General features: G+C 42.5%; 1 protein-coding gene across 1 annotated transcript in view; it reads right to left on the bottom strand.

Moving 5' to 3' along the window:
• Positions 1-27017, bottom strand: part of Catspere (catsper channel auxiliary subunit epsilon) — a 117312-nt gene that overhangs the window by 80027 nt on the left and 10268 nt on the right. The window contains exons 2-3 of the mRNA XM_032914676.1: positions 16606-16675; positions 2296-2373 (exon numbers count right to left, since the gene is read on the bottom strand). Coding sequence (XP_032770567.1) covers positions 2296-2373; positions 16606-16675 — 148 coding nt within the window. The remainder of the gene's footprint in view (positions 1-2295; positions 2374-16605; positions 16676-27017) is intronic.

The following is a 27017-nucleotide window of genomic DNA, read 5'->3' as shown; positions in this document are numbered from 1 at the left end:
GCTGTGAAAAGACACCATGACCAAGGCAACTCTTACAAGAAACAACATTTAACTGGAGCTGGCTTACAGCTTCAGAGGTGTAGTCCATCATCATCATAGCACTAAGGCTGTGTCCAGGTAGGCATAGTGCTGGAGAAAGAGCAGAAAGTTTAGATCTTCCTCCAAAGAAAGCCAGGAGCAGACTGGCTCCCACATGGTTAGGAGGAGGTGGATCTCATCGCCCACCACTACAGTGACACACTTCCTCCAATAAGGCCAGAACTCATGATAGTGCCACTCCCTGGACTGATCAAATCCCTGCAAGGGTTAAAATCAGATCAAGGCAAACCAATGTTGGGACTATGTCACGGTTCCAACATATGTAACAGGTACATACATCTATACTGACAAAGCATTGAGCAATAAAACATGTCAGAGTAACACAAATCTTCCACACAGAAAAAAAAAGTTATAAAAAATTATATTATGCAAACTGCTTTAAGAAAGTGAGTGTAGGTTAGGGATTTAGCTCAGTGGTAGAGCGCTTGCCTAGCAAGCGCAAGGCCCTGGGTTCGGTCCCCAGCTCCGAAAAAAAAGAAAAGAAAAAAACAAAAAAACAAGAAAGTGAGTGTAGGCTGGAACGCGGGCTCAGCAGCTAAGAGCACGGACTGCCTTTCAAGAGGACTGTCTTAGTCAGGGTTTTATTGCTGTGAACAGACCCACATGGCAGCTCACAACTGTCTATGACTCCAGTTACAGTCTGACACCATCACACTGACATACATGCATGTATGTATCATACATACATACAGGCAAAACACATTAAAAAAAAAAGTACGTGGAGTATGAACCCAAGAAATGGCAGATAAAGGAACTTTCCACCATGCCTGATGACCTGGGACACATGTGATGGAAGAACAATTGTCCTCTGATCTCCACATGTGTGCTGTGTCAAGCACTGCATGCACACACAGTGCTGTGCCACACTGCTAGCACAGACCCTCGGCATGCTCTGATGGTAACAGCTCTGGGCCTTTGTGGCATTTCTCTTCGAGACAGCTCACTCCAGTCTCACTGTGAGAAAAGTCTCGACCTATTGACATTCTTCAAAACACCTGACTGGGAATCTTCAAAACTGTCAAGGTCACAGGAAACATGTAGAGACTTACAACTAAGGGGAAACTGGGCAACCAAATGCAAAGTGCTACACCAGTGGGATTTGGGAACAGAAGGAAGCATGGGAGAAAGCGGAGGAAAGACCAATATAGGCCTTAGTTAATAACAAAGTATCAACATTTCATAACTTGTGACCAATATTTAAGTATAAGGTAATAACAGGAGGAACCATCTTTGCAATAATTGTCATTTTAAAATTAAAATTTATTTAGCAAATTAATGGAAGGTAAGGAGATATGACCCTTGTATTTGAAATCTCGTTCCAAAGCTTCATATGAAGTGCCTGTATTTCAAGGGCAGACAAATAGTTGGATATTTTCACATTTCCCTTCTACTTGTTAACCAAGAAACAAAAAAACATACCACACTAGCTTTCTATTTTAATATAGATACCATGCTCAATTAGAACACAAATGTGAATACAGTTTTAAATAGTAGGAAGCTTTAAATGTGAAATAGGTGGCCTGTTAAACAATCAAGTGAAAAGATAACTAGGCCAATGATTGGTCTTAGACAGCATTACAAAGAGTTATTGACCAAGGGCCTGGGGCCAGTCAAAATATACCTCTGAAGGCTGAGAACCAAAGTTCAATCCCTAGAATCCAAATAAAGGAGAAAGAGGTCCAACTCCACAAAGCTGTTTCCTGGCCTCTACACACACACCCTGGCATGTCTCCACCCCCAACATATCTTACATGCACACACAAGCACACGCACACACCTACACACACATACACACACACAGATACACACACATATACATATATACACACACAAAACACACACACAAGAACAACTGTCTATACTGATTATTTCTCCATACGTTTTACATTGAAATAGAGTGCAAAATTCAGATCTTCAAAGCAGTAAATTTGTAACGAATATAAGACAGGGCTGACGTATTTGCTATGTTACAGCTTAGCTATGTTTTTGAGGCATGGCTTCAACAGAGATACTCACAGGGCATCCTTAAAGCACACAATGGATCCATCTCTTCAACAATGATGAGAGAGGTATATAATTGTTTTACACTGGCCTCAGGAAACTTGAAATACTATCAATTGATTATAGCATAAACTCAGTCCTCAGAAAAAGACAGGCAGCCCGTGTGATCCTATGAATGATGGTATTGGTACTGACCACTGATGGTTCCTTTGCAGTCCACTGCAGCTCCTCAGGGCTGGCATTTTCTGGATCATATACCCATATGGTAATAATCTACGAAAAAAAAAACCAGAAGAGGCACAAATTGGGCTTTGAGGGTTATAAAAAAGAGAGAAAAAACTAAGTTAGGAGCGGGTGGGGTAGAGAGTTTATCTTGGAGTAGTTAAAGGATGGATAAGATTGAGTGCAAACAAAATATATTATATGTAGATATAATTATCAAAGAATTAAAATATATGAATAAAACTCCTCCAGTTTCATTTATTGTCGGGGCAAAAATCACTCAAAATGTTCTTAACTCAAGTTTTCATTATTGGTATTGGAGAATTAATTGGTTAAGAGCACTGGATGTTCAGAGAGACTTGGGTTCAATTCCCAGCACCTACATTGTGGCTCACGATTATCTCTAACTCCAGTTTCAAAGGATCCAATGTCCTCTGTTGCCTCTACAGGAACCAAAGGAGGAAATGTATGTGGAGATTCATAAAAGTAAAATATGCATACATGTAAAAAAGAAGTAAAAAAGTTTTCACTATTTTGTATTTTAAAATGTCAAAAGCAGTGTTTGCAGTTTTAATAACTGAAACAATACAAAGGTCCATGAAGTTCTGTATCTTAGGAACCGAGGACAACGTTCTGTGCTAGTGATCAGGAATCTTTCCCTCTGTAAACAGACATGGCAGCCTTCCTCCATACCCCACAGTGTTTTACAGTAACTTATCCCTCATATCTCACATATATGGGATTTCAACAGAGACAGATGGCTTTGAGGGTTGTTCTGCTTTGGTTTTTTTGTAGAGAGGGTTTCTGTTTTCTTATTTTTTTCTTGAATAATTTATTTACACAGGCAAAAGCAAATTATTTTTTATATTTTTTAACAAGATTTTATTTATCTTACATATGTGAGTACACATCACTATCATCAGACCACAGAAGAGGGCATCAGATCCCATTACGGATGATTGTAACCCACCATGTGGTTGCTGGGAATTGAACTCAGGACCTCTGGAAGAGCAGTCAGTGCTCTTAACCACTGAGCCATCTCTCAGGCCCAGCAAATTATATTTAAAATAGAATGACAACAATAAAATCCTTCTTCTTCCCATCATCCAGTTCCCACGAGTCTACAGGTAACCAACTAGTCATTGCCTCTGTTTCTGTAAATTCTGAAAACCTTTGTATAGAATCAGCAAAGATAACATCTTTCCTACTTTTAATACAAACATGCTTCATAATGTTCCTGCAAAAAACCAGTCAATCAGGTCTAGGCAGTTTATCAATGTTATGCTTTCCCGCCGGATGACTATAGGGTGGCTCAAGTAGAAAACCCTAACTAGGAAACTTGATTCCAGGGATCAACCCAGCCTGAAAACACACACACACACACACACACACACACACACACACACACACACACACAGACACACACACACACACACACACACACAGACACACACAGACACACAGACACACACACACACACACACACACACACATACAGACACACACAGACACACACACATACAGACACACACAGACACACACACAGACACACACACACACACACACACACACACTTGCACACACACACAGACACACACACACACAGACACACAGACACACACACACACAGACACACACACACACAGACACACAGACACACACACACACACCACACACACACACACACATACACACACACACAGACACACACACACACACACACACACACACACACACACACACACACACACACACACACACACACAGACACACACACACAGACACAGACACACAGACACACACAGACACAGACACACACACACACAGACACACACACACAGACACACACAGACACACAGACACACACACAGACACAGACACACCCACACACACACAGTGTCTTCTCATTAGCGCCACATTCTGATTTTCCAAGCTACTGCACAGCAGTTTAGCTCGTGGCTCTGTGTGAGAGCTCATTCCCTCTCTCCTTCCACCTCCATCCTGTGCTGTTCATTTGGATGGGAATGGTATTTTGGTGTGGTTTTGCTCTGTTTTTGTCTTAAGACAAAATGTGAGAGCCCCTCCCTGTGTTCAAGGTCCACTGTCACTGCCTGTGCATGTCTCCTTCTAAGCTGTTGTTAGGATGGGGAGGATTGTCCTTGTCCTTCTATATATGCCTGGAGGGCCTAATTATTTTGTTCCAAATACTTTGTAATTTTCATTTTGACTTCTTTCATGACCCATGAACACATGTACTTAAAATCTCCATCATATGGGGATTGTAGAGATCTTAGCGGTTAAGAGGACCAACTGCTCTACCAGAGGCCAGCTTTAATGCACCCACTTGGAGATTTGCAGCCATCTATAACTCCAGGGGAATGGGCGCCCTCTTCTGGCTTCCACAGGCGCTGCATGTGCATGGTGCACATACAGACCTGCAGGCAAACACCCACATATGAAGAATAAGATGGAGATAACCCCAGCATTCTTGAAGTGGAGGCAGGAGAATTGTAAGTCCAAGGCCAGCTTGGGTTGCCTAGGGAGTGAGGAAAACGAAACAAAATAAAATTGAATTTGACAAAGATTTTTTAAAGGCCTGGTGATTACAGACTACATGGCCCACTGTCTTAGTCCTTTGTCGAAGTCTCCAGTCTGCTGAATGCTCTGTGTGTTTGGAATGGGGACACGATATGCTATATTAACTACGGTGTTTTCAGTGGTTATTATATTAAATGTGTTCATTGCATTGGAGTATTTGCTGACTCCTGGGAGTTATTTTAGACACATCTGAGCTAGTTACTGACGTGGTCTGACCTTCCGGCGCGTCTCTTAGCTGTGCTGGCTGTTCTGTCGTGGTGAGTTGAGCTGGAGGCTCCTCTTACTTGCTTTTGTCATAGTTCTTAAATATAGGAATGAAGTCTTTCTGTCTGGAAAATCTTGGGGAAAGTCCCTAAGTACTGTGATGATATTTTGTATGTTTTATTTTGATGATAGTCTAGGTGATGCTGACAGATTCCTGGGATGTATAATACCAACATAGCATACACGTTATTGGTTTATATCTTCTAGACACATATTTTAAATTTGTATTTATTCTTGTGCATTTGTGTCTGTGTTGTGTGTTGTGTGTTGTGTGTTGTGTGCGTGATATATCCAGTTGGTGGTTGTTGTATGTCATGGTGCACGTGTGGAGAAAAGAGGATAATTGTGTGGAATTGCCTCTCTCCTTCCTCACTTAGGTAGGTTTTGGGATTGGTCACCAGGCTTCTTCTGGTAGAGGCTTTTTGTCGCTGTTTTATTCCAAAGTTTTGAACACTGGAATGTTTTGAACATGTCAAGGTTTAGAACTGTGTCTGGTTTTAGATTTTAGAATTTTGCTGGATTTATAAACCGGATAAGGGACTTTATATAATGTTTTAAAACAAGCTGCAATGACACAAAACTGAGGGTAGGAACTTGTGCTGCTGTTATTATGCAGCCAACACACAGATGAAGACAAGATTGACATTAGGAATTCATAACCTGCTGGGGCATCAATAACATCAGTTGTTTTTTTTTAAAGGCTAGCAAGAACTCCAATGAAATCATCTGTCGCAGGCACCTTTCAAAGTATTAGTAAATTTTCTTCCCAATGTCTTTAATTGAATTTGGGCTCCCCAAAGCTCTGCTTTTGCTTTGTTTCGTTGTTTTTGTTTTGTTTTGGTTTTTTGGTTTTGTAGCCCTGGATGTCCCCAAACTTGCTCCGTAGAACAGGCTGGCCTTGAACTCAGAGATCTCCCTGTCTCTGCTTCCTGAGTGCTGGGATGAGAGGAGTGTAACACCAGTGCCCAGCATAGAAAATCTAGACTTATAAAGGGCATGAGAAGGGGAATCAAGAGAGTAGTGAGGCAGAGAAAAAGGAGAGAGAGAAGAGGCTGACCATGAGCATGTGGAGAGTTGGGGGAGGGGAATGGAGAGAGAAGGGACAGAGGGGAAGAGGGTGAGAGGAGCAAGAGGTTTTTGGTTTTTTGGTGTTTGTTTTTGATTTTTGTTTTGGTACAGTGTTTTAGCCAGTGTCTTGCCATGCTGCCCCAAACTGATTGTTCTATGTCGTAGATAGTATTTGACATCATCAGCTGCCTGAACTCACTGTGAAGCTGAAGATAACTTTGAACTCTGGACCTGGAGTGCTGAGCTCTGGAGTGCGGACTTAACAGGCATGGGCCAGCTACCACACCCAAGTTAGGTGGTGCTGGGGAGTGACCCGCGGGCTTTGCGCTTGCCAGAAAAGTGCGCCGCCAAATAAGCCACATCTCCAGCCTTCGGAACTTAATTTCGCTTAATGTTTTTTATACAAGAGCTCACTTTGTGGCTCAGGCTGGCCTCAAATGCACGATTTTTATGATGACTGGGCTCAGCTGCCTGACTACTCAGTGTGCAAACCATGCCTAGCTCCTGCAAGGCTCTTGTATTGACTGGGTTAGATTTATCAATAGGCAGCACGTAATCAAACTAAGAACACACAATGATGATTTGTATAACCGCGACTAGCACATTACATGCTAAAGTATTTTATGAATGCTCCCTGACCCTCCAACGTCTGCAAAGAGTTTCAAAATCTCTTCTTTGTTTCAGCAGAAGACACTTGAGCAATCAATCCTTTCTGCTATTTAGGAAGGCTGCTGGAGAGAAGCCCACCCTGACTAGGCCCTCCCGACAACCCAAAGGGTCTTCAAACATACTTTGAGCACTGCCACTCTATGGAACACTTATGGCAAAAGCACTTTGGGGGATTCCTGGAAACACCAATAATGAAGAGAGGCAGACCTCGGAGTAGCAACATTCGGGAGAAATGTAAAACTGACGAAGTTACCTGGCTTAAGTTGGAAAAAACGTTTCTGTGGGGAAAAAAAGGAAATACGTTTTAATAAACATCATATGAAACATTTGTTGGAATGCAATATCTTCAATATGCATGTTTCTTCCTTGATCTTTGTAAAGAAATTTCCATTACTTATTGACTTCTCATTAAGGTGAGTCCGGGAAAGGTAGGGCATCACATGGACTCTGTCCAGTGGCCTTCGCAGGAAGGCTGCTTCAGAATTTGGCACAAAACAGGCCATTTCTCGGGCCCGAGTTGCTTTCCCCGGACCACTCTGGTTTTGTTTGGTTTGCTCCCAGGAGTCACTGCACTGATTTTTGCTTTATACACATAAGCACATCTCTTGGCCAAGTGCGATTCAGTTTCATCTCGGGCATAGACACCTTCAGGTTTACGAAGAGCCCTGTGCTCTCTTTGGCTTCAGAGACCTCACTCCTAGCCAGGAAAAGTGGCCTTGCACCACAGCCTTCCTGGTATATCCGCCTTTTAGAAGTTCTGCTTCCAGCAGGCCTCCACAGGGGCCAAGATGGCTGAAAGCAAGATACATTGTGTCTAAGCCTTTGCATGTTGTCTTTACGTTTTGGTACAGAGATATAAAGACTTTGATAAACCAAAAACAAACCCTATGTTTCATAATGATTTACCAAAGGGCCCATCACTCATTTGTGATCATGGAGGGCCAAATTGTTTGAATATTAAATAAATATATACTACCGAGTAAAAGAAGCCAGTTTACAACATACTGTATAATTCCAACTATCATTGTAGAAAATCAGAACCTATAGGAAGAGGTAATTTTTTAAAATGTGATATCTAGGGGCCAGGTAGAAGAGAAGAATGCAGCTTGTGTGGAGTGTAAGTACTTCAGGATGCTAAGAGTAGGTGGTACCAGGACGGTGGGGAGACCACCATTATGCATTTGTCTATGCTCGTGGAAAACACAGTACTAAGACTGGACTGGTAATGCAAGCCCTAGCCTTTCGGAGCGTAAACACTGATGTTGGCTTATTGATTAAAATAAATATGCCACTCTGGGAGGCCATACTGATAATGGGGCTGTGCTTGTTTGTTTACAATATGAAAGAAATGAGAAGTCAGAAAAAGTAATATGATAGTCACATACCTGAATAAAAATAAAATCAACAAAATTTTATTGACATATAAAATGACCAAAAAGATGGAATTTTTTTATATTATTCTTGAGTGGGAATATTCCCCATCAATTATAATATCAAGGTACAGTAAATTACAATACAAACCCTGGGACACAGGCACAATTGAGTGATAGAGCATTTGTCTACCAAATGTGGATCCCCGACTCAATCCCAAGTACCACAGAAATAAAATGAAAATAAAATCCCAACAAGGGATTTTGTAGAATTTTACAAACCAAATTCAAAGATCTACAGGGAGGAAAACAAAGATGATTGAGTGGCTGGAACCAGGTATGGTGGCTCTGGCCTGCAATCCTGCCACTTAGGACCAGGACCAGGCAGGAGAATCACGAGGTCAAAGCCACCGGGTACTACTACCACGACCTTGTGTCTAAAAGTCCAGGGCTGGAGGGTGGAGCTGAATAGCAGACTGTAAAAGGCCTTAGGTTTGATCCCTGGCACTGAAAAAACAAAAAAGACAAACAGCAACAAAATAAAAACAGGGGTTTCCCAATAAAGGACAGGGGTGACAACCCAGAAAAAGAAATACTTCATAATGTTTTCCATATGTGGATCTCAGCTTGTGGGGTATGTGTGTGGTGTGTGAGTGTGGTATATGTATGAGTATGTGGTGTGTGTATTTGGGTGTGTGGTGTGTGTATGAATGTATGTATGGCATGTCTGTGTATGATTATGTGATATGTGTGTGTGTGTGTGTGGTGTGTTTATGAGTGGGTGATATATGGGTATGTGTATGTGAGCATGTAGTATGTGTGGTGTGGATGTGTGTGAATGTGTGTGTATGAGTGTATGGTCTGTATGAGTGTGTGCTGTGTATATGATGTGTGTATATGGTGTGTGTGAGTGTGTGGTATGTGTGGTATATGTATGGTGTATGTGAGTGTATGGTATGTGTGGTGTGTGTGTGTATGTGTATGTGTGTGTTGTGTCTGTGTAAAGCCTATACAATTAGAAAGGCGGTCAAGAGAGGGTTTCAAAAAGTGTGGGATGGGAGAGGTTACAAAAGGAAACGTGACGTAAGAGGGAAAAGGAGCTTTGGGGAGACCACATGAGAACGAAAATGAAGGAACAGGAGGGCAGGGAAGAGAATCTATTAAAACCTACTTTGAAAATATCACAAAGATGGCTGCAGAGAGAGCCTGGCTGCTCTTCCAGAGGTACAGGCTCCAGTTCCCAGCACCCACAAGGTAGCTCAGGACCATTTGTAACTGCAGCCTCAGGGCATCCAGTGCCCTCTTCTGGCTTCCTCAGATACTTCACATGTATGCACAGATACACATGCAAAACAAACACGCATACACATAAAATACAAAAACAAAGTGTCATAAAGACATCTGATACCTTGGAAGTGGATCTAAAGACTAAATTGAAAACAAACCAGCAAACAAACAGTAACAAAGATAACATAGAGGCAAATAGGTCAGCTAAAGGGAATGGCCAGCCCGGGAGGCCAGGTATATATAGAAAACTGTGCTATGAAGAAGCAGACACTATGGCACATTATTCAGTAAATTGGTATGAAAATCAATTATTCATGTCTAAAAACAGAAGTGACTTTCTACCTTGAAGCTTGTTCCAAGAATTAATAGGATAGGAATAAGAATATTTTTTTTCTTTTGGAGGAGGGGTTCAAGATAGGGTCTCACTGTGTAGCTTTGGCTGTTCTGGATCTCACTCTGTAGACCAGGCTGGCCCCGAACTCATAGAGATCCATCTGCCTCTGCCTCTCAAGTGCTGGGATTAAAGGTATGCACCACCACTCTCTGTGCAAATTAAGAATTTTATAGAAAAAAAAAACTTAATATAGAAGAATGTGATCTTGCAGGGAAAGAAAATTTTCTTTCTTTTTTTTTTTTTTGTTGAGATTTACTTATTTCATGTACGTGAGTACACTGTAGCTGCCTTCAGACACCAGAAGAGGGCATCAGATCCCATTACAGATGGTTGTGAGCCACTGTGTGGTTGCTGGGATTTGAACTCAGGACCTCTGGAGGAGCAGTCAGTGCTCCTAACCACTGAGTCATCTCTCCAAACCCAGAAGTTTTTCTTAAATGGATTTTAGTAGGCAAAACTCACAAAGGAAGAATTTAAAAATTGTTTTGCAATATTAAGGACCTCTGTAAATAATACGGAGCATAAATAACAGTGTATAAAAAACTGATATATCAAATAATCTAAACACATGTTGTGCGATCATGAATTAGTAATGTAAAAAAAAGTCTTATAAACTACTATGAAAAAGAAAAATATCTTAAAAATGGAGCAGTATACTTAACAAAGAAGAGCATTTCCCAGAAGTGTAAAACACACTCAATGTCGTTAGTAACTAGTTGCTTTGGTTTGAATTTGCTTGGCCCAGGGAGTGGCAATATTATTAGGTGTAGCCTTTTTTGGAGTAGGTGTGACCTCACTGGAGTTTGTGTGGCCTTGTTGGAGTGGGTGTGTCATGGTTGGAGTGGGTGTGGCCTTGTGGAGGAAGTGTGTCACTGTGAGGATGGGCTCTGAGACCCTCCTTCTAGCTCCCCCTGAGACAGCCTATTTCTGTTTGTCTTCAGATCAGAATGTAGAACTCTAATCTCTTCCAGCACCAGGCCTGCCTGGACGCTGCCATACTTCTCTGCCATGATGATAATGGACTGAACCTCAGAACCTGTAAGACAGCCCCCATAAAATGACGTCCTTTATAAGAATTGCCTTGGTCATGGTGTCTCTTCACCATGAAACCCTGAGACACCAGTAAAGTGACATAATTTCACATCCACTGTGTAAGTTTACGAGCTAAGGTGATGGGAAGTGCTTCACACGTCAGTCTCTGGGGAGCCAGTAATAGGACGGGAGCTTTCTATGTCTTGGGGCTATGGATAAAGTTGGAAGGCCTTTTTGAGGATAATCTAGAATAATGCATCTCTCTCTCTCTCTCTCTCTCTCTCTCTCTCTCTCTCTCTCTCTCTCTCTTCCACACACACACACACACACACACACACACACACACACACACACACCCCGCTTTCTCCCTCCCTCTCCCAGGAACTCAACCTAGAGGCCAGCACATGCACTCTACTCCTCCTCTTTAGGTAGTTGTATTTGTGGTACATGCTTTAGAGAAATTGATATTTAGATCAGAACTCCCCAGTTACAGAATATGTACAAACAATACAAGGTCTTGTTAATAATAGTCCTATAGCAGGTCTAGGACAAATGAATCGGCCTAGTATTCTTTGCTTCTAACAACCTTCCTAGCCTCTGATAGATCAGTAGACAGCATTCTGAGGAACAAAGCGTTGCAGGCAGGCTGCACCGCAGGGGTTCTCAACCCCCTCAGGGTCTCACAGCAGACACCACATTTAACAGATACTTACATTGTGATTCATAACAGTAGCAAAATTACAGCTATGAAGTAGCAAGAAAATAATTTTATGACTGGGGTCACCATAACACAAGGAACTATATTAAAGAGACGCAGAGTTAGGGAAGTTGAAAACTGCCCCTCTAGAGTGTACATGGTCTCATCTGTACGTACAGACATATGCCTAGCAGCATCACAGTGAGGAACCAAAGATTCTTGCTTGAACGCAGATGGATTTAAAAAACAAACAAACAAACAAAAGACTAGAGAGGGAGGTAATTCACAGAAAAGCAAACATAATGATTTGGTTTCTTAAAAACGCAAAAGTAAAAAGAAATTGTACAATCATATAGTTGGTGTCTTCGTTACGGCTACTGGTGCTGTGATGGACATTATGATCAAAAGCAACTTGGGGAGGGCTATACAACAGTTCATCATTGATAGAAGTCAGGACAGGAACTCAAATCAAACATGGCAGGAACCTGGAGGCAGGAGCCTATGCAAACACATAGAAGGGTGCTTCTTACTGACTTGTTACCCATGGCTTGGTGCTCAACCTGCTTTCTATAGAACCCATGACACCTGCCCAGGGAGGCACTGCCCACGGTGGGCTGAGCCCTGCCCCATCACTAATTGAAAAAGAACCCTACAGCCAGATCTTGCAGAATCATTTTCTTAGTTGAGGAGTTGAGGTTCTCTCCTTTCAGACAACTCTAGCTTGTGTAAAATTGACGTAAAACTGACAGCATGCTTGGTGACCTCTAAAAGAAAAGCAAGGATTTGCCCATCACCAAAGGATTCTATGCAGTGTCTGGGCTACTTCCTGGAGAGCACTTCTGTTTCGCCTGTGTGGAGGACACAGGGCTGGTTCAGGGATGCCTGGAGGCTCATCTTGGTTAGTTTCAGCTCTTGGGACTCAGTGTGCATAAGTGAGAATGGTAAACCAGTAAGTGACCCTCTGGGTTCTTGAAGGTCTTAATTCCGTTCGCTATAGTGAAACCACCAAATGGGTGACTTTAACTTTATTTTCTCTTCGTTCCAGGGGCTGGTAAGTACATCACCAGCATAGGGTCAGCTTCACTGCCTAGAGTAGGCCAAACTTCCTGGCTCACAGATGATAGTGTTTCACTCTGAATAGGGTAGGGGGTGTCTATCAAAGGCCTTAATCCTATCCATAAGGAATCCTATCACATTCTCAAAGCCCCATACCAACTACTACAATATGGACTTGGGTGGTCCCCAAGAACCACCCCAAGAACAAGAGTTCAGGTTCATTGAGATAGATTTTCCTCTCTGGTAGCTCCCAAGATCTTCTCTTTAAAAGTAGCCAATTTGGACACAATGGCAGATTTAATTTCCCAACATGACTTGAAAGGGCCAGAGTTGGGGTCAATCTAAGGCAGTGGGAAAGTCCCACCACGAACCTCCAAGCACAAAGACCCCTCCCTTCCAGGGAGGGCAGGGCCAGTTTAGTTCCCAGAGCAACTGCAAGCCAAACGGTCAGACAAAGCCACTGTGACTCCCAACCACCCCCCATCCCCCACTCCCAACCATCCCCCCCCCCAGAAAGTCCAGAGTGGTCCATTGACCACAAGTCAGCCTGAAGGTCGCTTCACCCCCATCAATAGTACCCTGCCTAGTTACCAACTGTTTGAATTCTGCCCCAGTTGTTTGCAAGGTACGTAACTCCCTGTTAGAGTCTGCTCAGTGTCGTCTCCCCTTGAAGTGGGATGACCTTGACATGTACAAATGATTAAACTCCTCTTGCTTTTACATCGACCACTGCCTCCACGGGTCTCATTCAAGAGGTCCTGGAGGAGGTTCAATTCAGATCTCACAGGGTCTAACAGGAGTTTTTACTTGCAAATTTGCCCTTGTCAATTGTTCAGTGGTTTCAGAACCCATGGAAAGGAGGTCAGTGAGTGAGAAGGAGGACAGAAGCCTGGCATTTTCATGAGTGTCAGAGACTTAAACCATGCTTCCTAGTGAGACTCTGGAGGGGTTGATATTAAAGAGCCACAACATGAAGAAGAAGATGAGGAAGCTGCTGTCAATAACCCCGCCTTACTATAAACTCGAGTGCTCTGAGTGCTTCTGCTGAGGGTGTGTGATGACTGCTAATGCAGCAAGGGAAGAGTGTGGTACAGCATTGTCACTGTATAAATCGCATGAACCACATGGTATTACTATGGAAGAGGGAGGAAGGTTTCCTCTAAGAAAACAGATGTAGATAAAAAGAAAGAGGTGCATTCCATTCAAGTACAAAATGTATTCTACCTTCCTCTTGATGCTAAAGCATGTCTCTGCTCACTGAATACTTTTTACTTATTGAATAGCTTTGCAGCACAATTAATCAAGTATTATCAAGCTGCTTCCTCCTTTCAGTTATGCTCGCCCATTCCTGTATTAAGTGGTGACTGAAGAATGATGCAAGATGGGGACTGTGAAAACAGATGAGCTCCGTGGTCTGAGAAGCCAGGTCAAGTCTGGCTCTGTCTTCCAGCACCCTTGCAGTTTGGTTCTCATATTCAACCCACACAGAGGCACATCCGTACATCCTTATCTATCACATAGGGATGGTGGTTCTTACATGCCTGTCATCATCATGAAAACTGAGAGAAGGAAAATGTGTAGAAAACTCAAGCTGCACAATGTTGGTCACTTGGTAGGCACAGGCCTGCAGAGGCGGAGGCAAGAGGATCACTGCAGGATGGAGGCCATCATGGTCTATATGCTAAGTTCAGGCAGAGGTATACAGGGAGAGCCTATATGAAAACAGACAGATGGGGCTGGAGAGATGGCTCAGTTCTCTCAAAGAACCCGAGTTTGATTCCAGCACCCACATGGAGGCTTGTATTCCATGGGGATCCAACTCGCTCACACAGACATATGCAAGCAAAATACCAATGAACATAAAATAAAGGTAATGATAAAATAAAACAACAAGAAAAAACAGATATGGAAATGCGGTAAGGGCTCGAATTGTATATATATATATATATATATATATATATATATATACACATTTTTTTTGGTACTTTTTTTTCGGAGCTGGGGACTGAACCCAGGGCCTTGTGCTTCCTAGGCAAGCGCTCTACCACTGGGCTAAATCCCCAACCCCAGTTTTTTATATTTTTTATAACTTCTAATTCAACACTACTTTGGCAATACCTTTGAGAATATCTTGGTTGGTGAATAGATATTTGTATGCAAATCATGATGTGGATGAAGCATTTTTGTGGTTGATTTTTAAGTGAGAGCAAAATACTCTGAGTGCCTCAGTTACCTTTATATTGTGTTTTACTTACACAACTGTGTAATACCACAAGAAGCAAATGTTAGAACTATCCACAGTCAGGAGCCGTTCATCTTCCTGCATCTAAGAGAAAATACAGATGAAAAAATATGTAACATCTGAAATAGATTCAAATGTGGATATAAGCCTAAATGTCCCAGAGGACTGTTCCTTACCTTAGAGGAAAACAGATTTCAGACTAGAATTAATATTACACCTACAGAAGGCTTTTGAGGTTTTGTCTTTAACTGTTTAATATGATGCTCCAAAATCTGGAGTCTGCAGGCAGCCTCTGGAACCCTGCCCCCAAGTTAATTCTGATTGGTGAATAAAGATGCTGGCAGCCAATAGTTGGGAAAAAGAGAGATAGATGGGGTTTAGGTTCCTGGGCTTGAGAACCACAAGGAAAAGAAGTAGAGAAGCTACCATGGATACAAGAAGTGTGGAGGAGGAGAGGAAGAATGTGCAGGAGAGAGAGGGAGGGAGGGGGATGGGGAGGGAAGGGAGGGACAAGGAGGAGGGGGAAGAAGGAGGGGAGGGAGGGAGGGAGGAGGGAGGAGAGAGAGAGAGAGAGAGAGAGAGAGAGAGAGAGAGAGAGAGAGAGAGAGAGAGATTCCATAAGGTAGAATGAGGAAAACCTGGCCCTGTGGGCAAGCCAGTTGTAGCTAAGAGCAGCCCAGATAAAACACAGAAAGAGTGGGTTTAACAGTCTGGAGTTATCAATAGGATGATAGATTCTAGCAGCATGGAGGGTAGGCAGCTGCACAGATAGGGTGCTGCCTAAGGCATATTTAAATTTAAATTAAATTAAATTAATTAAATTAGGATGTATGCTTTCATCTGGGAACAAAAATGCTCAAAGGCAGAAAGAAACCGCACATCAGGATTTATTAATGGATATTCATTAACTCCTCAGCTTCTCTCTGTGTTCTAGACTTGTCTGGCAACTTGCTCTTCTCACGGTCTCTGTCATATTCTTCTCCCATGTTGACACCCAACTCCATCACTCTTCTGGCCCAGCAGTTCTCAACCGCCCAGGATACGGGGTATTACAATACGTGCAGATGCTTTCTGTTGTCATCAATGTCTGTCTGCTTTGCACGTCAGCAGAGTCAATGTCACTGCTATTGATCTGCATTCACATGTTTTCTTGAATTGAAGGAAGGGGATGGGGAGTTAAAAATAAGTCTCAAATTTGCCTTTGGTTTTGGCTGTCACCAAAGCAATGTCTGACTCAGACTTATTCATCCAGGAGTGGCATTACCAAGCCTCTAAGTGATGGAGAAGCTAAGTCGTTGGGTTGCGGTGCTAGTGAAATGGTGCAACCCTTCTAAGAACGTACAAGGTCTTGGCTCAATCCTCGGCATAACGAATGAGGGAGTGAGTGAATGAATGAGTGAACAAACAATTAAAAACTGGAAACAGAGTAAAATTCAAATATCATTTCACAATTTATACTGACACGAGAAACAATGACAGACTTGCAGAAACTTTAAAACAGCTCTTTTTAGTTATGACTAAAACAATTTGTGGTGGAAAAGCTAAAGGAGAAGGTGACTGTGGTTCCTTCTCAAGATTCAGTAGAACATCAATAAAATCAACTTACGTCGTTGATGTTGATTGGGCTTATCTTGTGATTACCAGGCGTTTTACAGTATAGCAATGTCTTGGGTGATCTGGTGTTCAGAAGAACAGACAAGAAGAAGGAATTGCAACTGAATAAGAGACTGGTTAAAAACTCACCCACAACTTTTATGCATAAACAATTTAACTGGATGCTAGAATAAGAGACAAAAACGTCCTCTAATATAGTAACTGCCCCAGCTGCCGTTCCACGGCTGTGAGGAGACACTGTGACCAAGACAACTCGTCTACAAGACAGCGTGCAGTTGGGGACTTGCTTATAGTTTCAAAGGCTTAGTCTACTACCACGGTGGGGAGCAGACAGGTATGGAGCAGTAGCTGAGAGCTGTGTATTCTGATCCACAGACAGCAGGTCAGGAGAGACACTGGGCCTGGCAGGAGCTTCTGAGACTTGAAGTCCCACCCCAAGTGACACACCTCCTCCAGCAAGAACATGCCTATTCCAACAAGGGTTGTCTTAAATACCTCCTAATCCCTCCAAACAGTCGACTGGGGACTAAACATGCAAATGTATAGCCTCTGGAAGAGCGGTCAGTCGGGGTGAGGACTATTCTCATTCAAACCTCCTTAGTGCATTTTCCTTCTGCTTTCAAAGTGAGCTCGCCTCTTTTCACACTTGTTTAGTGGAAGGAGGTTTAAATGAAGTCTGAGCATCTACATTACATGAATAAATGTCATTTTTACAAGGTAGGAAGAAATGGATGTATATATAGGGCAAAACAACAACAACAAACTTACGATTTGTTTTGAACTTTACAACCTTCCGGTATATCCCACGATTTAAATGTGTCTCCTTCATACTCTAGGATAATCTAAGAAAGAAGGTGAAAGTTCATGTTAATAAAAACAACAACAATAACAAACCACAAACCACTCTTCATCTCACTGTTTGGTTGTGGATTCAACTATCTGGTTTGTATTGCTTTAAAAAGAAAAACAACTAAAATTCAGTTCCTTTGATATTATGTGCAGTGGGCTACTTGTATTCTAGTGGCAATTTGGGTCCCCCAAATCTCTTTGCCACAAAGAAGACAGAGTCTACAGGTAAGACACTGAGGAACCCTGCACCCAATTAATTCTGACTGATAAATAAACATGTCAGCTGGCACGAGCTGGGGAGAAGAGGCATATACAGGGTTTAGGTTCCTGGGCTTTGGGCCATGAGGAAGAGGAAGGAGAAGCAGAAGGGAGTTACCATGGAAGAGGAAAACAAGCAGAAGGGAGAAGGAGAGACACCACAGGATAGCTGAGCCATAAAAATGTGGTCATGTGGACTCACCAACCAGAGTTAAGAGCAGCCCAGGAGGAACGCAGTCACTCAAAGTTACTGGTAGGTAGGAAAGTAGCATGGAAGGTGGACAGTTGCTGCTGCCTATGACATATTTAACAATATAAGGCTGTGTGTTTTTCTTCCAGGAACACAAATGGTCAAAGGCAGGAAGAACCCCCCCCCTCACCCCGACCCCCGTGCTGGAATGTCTACTACAATTCAGCAAAGTAGGACATCAAAGGAGAATTTGTGGGCGGGGGCAGTGCTGAATCTCAGCACCTACATCAGGCCCCTAAGCTCCTGTGTCAACCTTCACGGGACCCCACTTCCTCTTCTGCCCCCCAGGGGTGCCAGCACACACTACAAACACTATCATGACACCCACACCTACACACACACAGAGGGGAGGGGAGAGGAAGGGTAGGAGGGTAGGAGTAAAACTCAGTGTGTTTGGGTCAAATATATAACACCCAGACAGACATTATTAGCTATGTATAGAGAGTCTAAAAATTTACCAATATAAAATATATACTCTTTTTACTCTCACATAGATCATTTAGCAAAATTGACCACATTTATAGAGAAAGGCTTAACCAACCTCAATGAAGTATTGCAATATGTACATGTCTTAGGATTTTTCTTGCTGGCATGAATCACCGTGACCAAGAAGCAAGTTGGCGGGGAGGGTGAAGGAATATTTATTCAGCTCACACTTCCACATTGCTGTTCATCACCAAAGGAAGTCAACACAGGAACACAAACAGGGCAGGAACCCAGAGGCAAGAGCTGATGCAGAGGCCATGGAGCCATAGAGGGCGCTGCTCATTGGCTTGCTTTGCTTTGTTTGCTCAGCCTGCCTTTTATAGAGCCTAGGACCGCCATTCCAGGGATGGCACCACCCACCATGGGCTTGGCCTGCCCCCGTTGATAGCCAAGTGAGAAAATGCCTTATAGTTGGATCTCTTGGAGATATACCCTCAACTGAGGGTCCCTCATTTCTGATGCCTGTAGCTTGTGTCAAGTTGATACAAAACCAACCAGTACAATAGTATTCTTTTCAATATGAGCAAAATAAAATTAAAAGTCCTCATAAACTTAGGTGGAAAAAAATTATAGAGTGTCTGTAATCTTAAAGCAAAAATGAATCAGACAAAGTAGGTTTCTGAATGATTCTTTGAAGAAAACAATGTAAGTGAAATAACATTTCCAAAAAAAAAAAAAAAAAAAAATCAGGGGTAGCATTTTATGTTATCAACATTTAACATATATAAGTAATGGCTAAAAGGGTACTTATAGCATTAATGTGTACAAAAGAAATATATTTAAAAACAATCTCAATTGTCAGTATGAGAATAAAAACAGCAGAGAACATCACCCAGAAGAAAGGAGATATTTTTTGAAAAGAGAAAAAGGAGTCTGTAGAAATAAAATAACGTTTATTTTTAGGGGAAAATAAGGCTTATAAATTTCTGTTGTGATGGGTATTCTTGGTTACACCTAGAACCTAAGCAGCTGGGCCCACATGTGACGGTTTTTCTTGATTGGATCATTTGAGGTGCAAAGACCCATTCTAAATCTGGGCCACACCTCCCGGTGGCATCTCATTTACATAAAAGGACAAGGAAAAAGGAAGCTACTGCTTTCTCCCTGCTTGCTCTCGCTCTTGGTCGTAAGTGATTCCATTCTGTGATTCTGTTGCTGAGACACTTCGTTGCTGGTGTCAGAAGCTACTTCTTCAGGATCCGATGCAGAGGGAAAACTTGGATGTCTGTAGGAATTCCCCTGGTCTCCGACTCCAGAATGCCAAAGTACCAGACTGTCTTTCCACCAGGAGCTGGCCAATGTTGGACCACCCAGACCCAGGCTGTGCGCCCTCTGATAAATCTAAAGACTGAGGAAATAGACTCCTAGTGTGGTTTAAAAGTGAACTACCCCCTCATTTGGCACAAGTGCTTGAACACTTGGGCCCCACCTGGTGGTGCCAACTGGGAAGGTTTTATGACTCTCTGGCCGTACTGGGAGAACTGGGTCACTGAAAGCGGACCTTGAGGTATTATACTAGATCTCATTTCCTGTTCACTTTACTTCTAGGTGCAACCAGCCAACCTCTCACTCTGTCCCATGCCTTCCTCACCACGATGGGATGTATCCCATTTAAGTATAAGCCATAAAATTACCCTCTTCCTTCCTTCAGTTGTGCTTTGTGAGGTATTTTGCTTATATCCCAGCAATAAGGAAAGTAACCAGTGCAACTAGTGGTCAGTGATGAAGTCTTTTAAAGCCATACATGTTTCCTTAAAAACAGACCTTCTAGGGTAGAACCAAAAAGATACAAACCTGAAGGACAGCAAAACCCCTCACTGGACACTGAGGGATTCAGAGACGAAGCACCCTGCAAGAGTCCCATGCTCTAAGCATGTTGGGATGGACCACCCTGGAGTCCTAGACAACCACAGAAACAGTGCAAGGAATCTATGAACTTCAAAACCATCTGGCCAGTCACTGCACAGAAGTGCTGCCCAGAGCTATGCCACTGCACAGGAAGAGACACACACGGAAGGAGAGTCGCTGGCAGCAGAGCTGGCATGGAAGGCACCCTGACCTCTGAGCACTTTATAAAACTCAGGCAACCAGAAGAGTTATTTTTAACTACTCTTCCAAACTTAATGGTAGGGAAAGATAGTTTCATACTTTTTTTTTTTTTAACTCGGCCAACAAGGTGACCCAGCTCGTGAAGGTGCCTGTCTGTAAGTTTGACAGTCTGAGTTTGATCCCTACAACCCACAGGAATGGCATGGCATGCAGCCCCTCCCCCATAACAAATAAAATTACAAATAGAATCATTTCTAAGAAAAAAAATCAATAGGAAGAGGATCCAGGTTGAACCCCAAATTTGTCAGGAGAGGATGGACTGAGAAAATACTGTGGTGTCTATGGATAACTGCAGGCAAGAAGTGTTTTCCTACTGCCAAGAAGGGATAGATTAGCTTTAAGCCTCAAGGAATGTTGAGGTTAAGGCCAAGGTTGAGTAAACAGTCTGAGAGTTGGAGCTGGGGGGAGTCGCCAGACAGCACAGTTTCTATAATGAAATATATAATGTGGTGGGAATTATATAAAACAACGCATGGGATAGACCTGCACAGAGCAACTCATACAAAAACGTGCACGCGGAAACAAATGTGAATGCCTCCTGCTGCAGGATATTTGAACCCACTGCAGACCCTGAGGTTGTGTACTGGGAAAACCTTTCTCTTTGTCTCAGCCCCATCGCACACCTTTAACCCAAGAGCTTTCTGTATATTGTAAACAGAATTAAAGTCAGCCATAGGTCAAGAGGTTGAGCAAGCAACTGGTGGACGGAGAATAAACATAGGAAAACACCACAGAGTGTGAGGAGGTCGGAACAGATAGAGAGGCACACAGGAAGTACAGAGGAAGAACACTGAGTTTGAAGGGTTTCTAAGACAGTGTAGAGAAGGAGAACTGGCTCCTTCCCTCTGGGACGTCAGTGGAGGAAGGTCAGCTGGGTGCTTTCTCTGCCTCTTTGAGATTTTGACCCCAGAGATCTGGCTCCTGAGTCTTCATTTGGTAACATGAAATGATTGAAATTTTGTTTAAAAAACAACATTGACCACAAATGCAGATGCTTCATTCCTTCTTAAAAGGGGGAATAAAAATAGTTATAGGAGGGGATATGGAGGCAAAGTTTGGAGCAGAGACTGAAGGAACGCCCATTCAGAGCCTGCCCCATATGTGCCCCATATATATACAGCCACCAAAACTAGATAAGATGGATGAAGCTAAGAAGTGCAGGCCGACAGGAATTGGATAAGAGACACAGCCAGAGCATGTCAAATACAGAGGCAAACGCTAGCAGCAAACCACTGAACTGAGAATGGGACACCCTTTGGAGGATTGAAGGAGCTGAGGGGGTTTGCAACCCCATAAGAACAACAATGCCAACCAACCAGAGCTCCCAGGGACTAAACCACCACCCAAAGACTATACAAGGACTGACCCATGGCTCCAACTGCATATGTCGCAGAGGATGGCCTTGTTGGGCACCAATGGAAGGAGAAACCCTTGGTCCTGCCAAGGTTTGCCCCCCTCCCCCAGTGTAGGGGAATGTTGGGGGTGGGTGGGAAGTGGCTGGGGAAGAAAACTCTTATAAGAGAAGGGGAGGGGGATGGGATGGGGCATATGTCTGGAAAACTGGGAACGGGAATAACATTTGAAATGTAAATTAAAAAAACCATTCAATATTGTGCCCATTATATAAGATATTACTATTGAAAGAAGCTAAGTGAAGGGTAGCAGGTCTCTTTGCAGGTTCTCCTAGGACTATGATTATTTACAGAGAAAAAGCAGATTTACTGAGAGAGTGAGACAGAGACAGAGAGAGACAGAGACAGAAAGACAGACAGAGAGAGACAGACAGAGAGAGACAGACAGAGAGAGACAGAGACAGACAGAGAGACAAGGAGACAGACAGACAGACAGAGACAGAGGGACAGAGAGAGAATGCTTAGTTGATTGGTTAAGTGCCTATTGTGCAAGCTTGAAGACCTAAATTCAATCCCCGAGACTCATGTAAAACCTGGGTAGGGAAGAGCTATGTGTAATCCCAGCATTGTGGCAGCAGAACCACATCCCTGATGCTCACTGCCCAGCTGTCCAGCCAATCGGAGAACTCAAGACTCACTGAGAGACTCTGTCTCAAAAAATTCAAGGTGGGCTGCAGAGAAAGTTCAGGGTTTAGAACACTTGTTGCTCTTGCAGAGAAACCATCCATAACTTCAGTTCTATGAAACCCAACATCCTCTTCTGACTTCTAGAGGCAGGTGGTACATACATGCCAAACATATATACAAGCAGAAAACATTCACACAAACAAATCATTTTTTAAAAAAGTATAAGGTGATTGAAGAAGACATCCAATGTTGACTTAGGAATAGATTCATTAAAAAAATAGAAAATCAAATAATTTTTATTTTTTGGCAAAGATCTACACTGAGTGGATAGTATAAAGTTAATTGTCATTTTAGGAAGTGTCTTAAGGAGTTTCTGTAGTCCATTAACTCTGCTCTTGGCTACACAAAAAAAAAAAAATAAAAACAAAACCAAACAAAAACAACAAAACCAAAGTGCAGACAATCCTGAGAGCTCAGAGGAGACAATTACTTCTGCCCACATTCCTGACCCAAGACGAACTTGCCTAGTGCCTAGGAGCAGTCAGGGGCAGGATCCTTCCGGTTTCTGCCTGCTCCAAGAGCTGAAAGCCAGTGGCCAGGAGTGCCTACACATCTGAAAGCAGAGGTAAGACCAACTCTTCTGCTCCAAGCTACCCACCTGGTGGCCTTAGGACACACAACGGCAGAAGTCCTATGGGATAGGACACTGCCGGTTTCTGGTTGTGCCTGGAGCTGAGCCAGTCCCACAGTTCTCTGTACCTAAATCCCTTGAGGGAGAAAGCTGGACTCTCAGAATCCTGAGAGTTCAAGGGAGACAACTACTTCTGCCCACATTCCTGACCCAAGAGGAACCCACCTAGTGCCCTCTCTGCCCTCTGGGCACAGGGACCTAGAAGCAGTCAAGGGCAGGACCCTTACAGTTTCTGCCTGGGCAGAGAGCCAAAAGCCAGTCTCCAGGAGTACCTACACATCTGAGAGCAGAGGTAAGACCAACTCTTCTGCTCCAAGGAACATGCCTTGAAATAAATAATTCTTTAAAGAAAAAGTAGAGTCCCATCTGTGCCCTCTAAGCACAGGGACCTAGGAGCAGGCAGGAGCAAAACCCTTCAGGTTTCTGCCTGGACAAGAGCTGAAAGTCAGTCGCCAGGAGTACCTACACACCTGACAGCAGAGGTAAGACCAACTTTTCTGCTCCAAGCAACCTGCCTGGCAGCTTCAGGTCACACAAACCCAGGAGCAGCTCTCTGTTTCCAGATCTGGCTGAAAGAAAACAGGTCTATAGGAGTCCTGACACACAGGCTTACAGGAGGGTCAAGCCACTGTCAGAGACAGCAAGACAAGCTAACACTAGAGACAACCCGATGGCGAGAGGCAAGCACAGGAACCTAAGCAACAGAAACCAAGACTACTTGGCATCATCAGGGCCCAGTTCTCCTACCAAAGCAAATACTGGATATCCAAACACACTGGAAAAACAAGATTTGGATTTAAAATCACATCTCATGATGATGATAGAGGACTTTAAGAAGGACATAAATAACTCTCTTAAGAAATACAGAATAACAGAGGTAAAGAAGTAGAAGCACTTAAAGAGGAAAAACAAAAATTCCTTAAAGAATTACAGGAAAACACAACCAAACAGGTTCAGGAATTCAACAAAACCATCCAAGATTTAAAAATGAAAACAAAAACAATAAAGAAATCATGCTCTTTGTTCTCTTCTCTTCCCTGCTCTTCCCCTCTCCCCTGTCCCTTCTCTCAACCCCCCCACTCCTTTCCTCCATGTACTCATGGCTGGCCTTTCTTCTCCTCTACTCTTCTTCTTTCATTAAACTTCTCCATGTAGGAAAAAAAAAGGAAAAAAAATCACAAAGAAAAAAGAAAGACAACCCTGGTATTATAAAACCTGGGAAAGAGATCAGGAGTCATAGATGCAAGCATCACCAACAGAATACAAGAGATAGAAGAGAGAATCTCCGGGGCAGAAGATACCATAGAAAACATTGACACGACCATCAAAGAAAGTGTAAACCCAAAAAGCTCCCAACCCAAAACATCTAGAAAATCCAGAACACAATGAGAAGTTCAAACCTAAGGATAATAGGTATATAAGACAGTGAAGATTCCCAACTTAAATGGCCAGTAAATATCTTCAATAAAATTGTAGAAGAAAACTTCCCTAATCTAAAGAAAGAGATGCCCATAAACATACAAGAAGCCTACAGAACTCCAAATAGATTGAACAAGAAAAGAAATTCCTCCTGTCACATAGTAGTCAAAACACAAAGCTCAAAAAAACAAAGAAAGAATATAAAAAGCTGTAAAGGAAAAAGGTCAAGTAACATATAAAGACAGACCTATCAGAATTACACCAGACTTCTCACCAGTGACTACGAAAGCCAGAAGATCCTAGGCAGATGTTATACAGACACTAAGAGAACACAAATGCCAACCCAGGCTATTATACCCAGCAAAACTCTCAATTACCATAGACTGAGAGACCAAGATATTCAATGACAAAACCAAATTTACACGATATCTTTCTACAAATCCAGTCCTACAAAGGATAATAGATGGAAAACTCCAACACAAGGAGGGAAACTACACCCTAGGAAAAGCAAGAAAGTAATCTTCTTTCAATAAACCCAAAAGAAAAAAGCCACACAAATGTAACTACCTCTAACAACAAAAATAACAGGAAACAACAATCACTATTCCTTAATATCTTTTAACATCAATGGACTCAATTCCCCAGTAAAAAGACAGACTAAGAGACTGGATATGTAAAGAGGACCCAGAATTTTGCTGCATACAGGAAACACACCTCAGAGAGAAAGACAAACACTACCTCAGAGTAAAAGGCTGAAAAACAACCCTCCAAGCAAATGGTCCCAAGAAACAAGCTGGAGTAGCCATTCTAATATCACGTAAAATCGACTTTCAACCAAAAGTTATCAAAAAAAAAAAATAAGGAATGACACTTCATATTCATCAAAGAAAAATCCACCAAGATGAACTCTCAATCCTAAATATCTATGTTCCAAACGCAAGGGCACCTACATTCATAAAAGAAATCTTACTAAAGCTCAAAACACACATTGCCACACAATAATAGGAAATTCCAACACCCCACTATTATCAATGGAAACAGAAACTAAACAGAGACCTAGAGAAACTAATGAAGTTATGACCCAAACAGATTATAGAACATTTCATCCTAAAACAAAAGGATATACCTTCTTCTTAGCACCTCATGGTACCTTCTCCAAAATTGACCATATAATCGGTCACAAAACAGGCCTCAACAGCGAATGCCAGCAGCAAACCACTGAACTGAGAATAGGACCCCCGTTGAAGGAATCAGAGAAAGAACTGGAAGAGCTTGAAGGGGCTTGAGACCCCATATGTACAACAATGCCAAGCAACCAGAGCTTCCAGGGACTAAGCCACTACCTAAAGACTATACCTAGACTGACCCTGGACTCTGATCTCATAGGGGTAAAGCAATGAATATCCTAGTAAGAGCACCAGTGGAAGGGAAGCCCTGGGTCCTGCTAAGACTGAACCCCAGTGAACTAGATTGTTCTTGGGAGGGTGGCAATGGGGAGGATGGCGAGGAACACCATAAAAAGTAGGGAAGGGGAGGGGATGTTTGCCGGAAACTGGGAAAGGGAATAACACTCGAAATGTATATAAGAAATACTCAAGTTAATTAAAAAAAAAAAAAAACAGGCCTCCACAGATACAAGAAGATTAAAATAATCCCATGCATCCTATCAGATCACTGTGGACTAAGGCTGCTTCAATAACAACAATAATGTCAGGAAGCCCATATATACATGGAAGTTGAACAATGCTCTACTAAATGATAACTTGGTCAAGGAAGAAATAAAGAAAAAAATTAGACTTTTTAGAATTTAATGAAAATGAAGGAACATGCCCAAACTTATGGGACACAATGTAAGCAGTGCTAAGAGGAAAACTCATAGCTCTGAGTGCCTGCAAAAAGAAACAGGAGAGAACATACATCAGCAGCTGGACAGCACACCTAAAAGCTGTAGAACAAAAAGAAGCAAACACACCAAAGAGGAGTAGACATAGACAGTAGGAAACAAACTCAGGGCTAAAATCAACCAAGTAGAAACAAAAAGGATTGTACAAAGAATCAACAAAACCAGGAGCTGGTTCTTTGAGAAAATCAACAAGATAGACAAACCCTTAGCCAGACTAACCAGAGGTCACAGAGAGTGTGTCCAAATTAACAAAATCAGAAATGAAAAGGAAGACATAACGGAATCTGAGGAAATTAAAAAAAATCATCAGATCCTACTACAAAAGCCTATATTCAACAAATCTGGAAAATCTGGATGAAATGGACAATTTTCTAGACAGATACCAGGTACCAACGTTAAA

Source organism: Rattus rattus, chromosome 10 (assembly GCF_011064425.1).
Source record: "Rattus rattus isolate New Zealand chromosome 10, Rrattus_CSIRO_v1, whole genome shotgun sequence".
NCBI classification, from domain to species: domain Eukaryota; kingdom Metazoa; phylum Chordata; class Mammalia; order Rodentia; family Muridae; genus Rattus; species Rattus rattus.
This window is presented reverse-complemented; position numbering and strand designations above follow the sequence as displayed.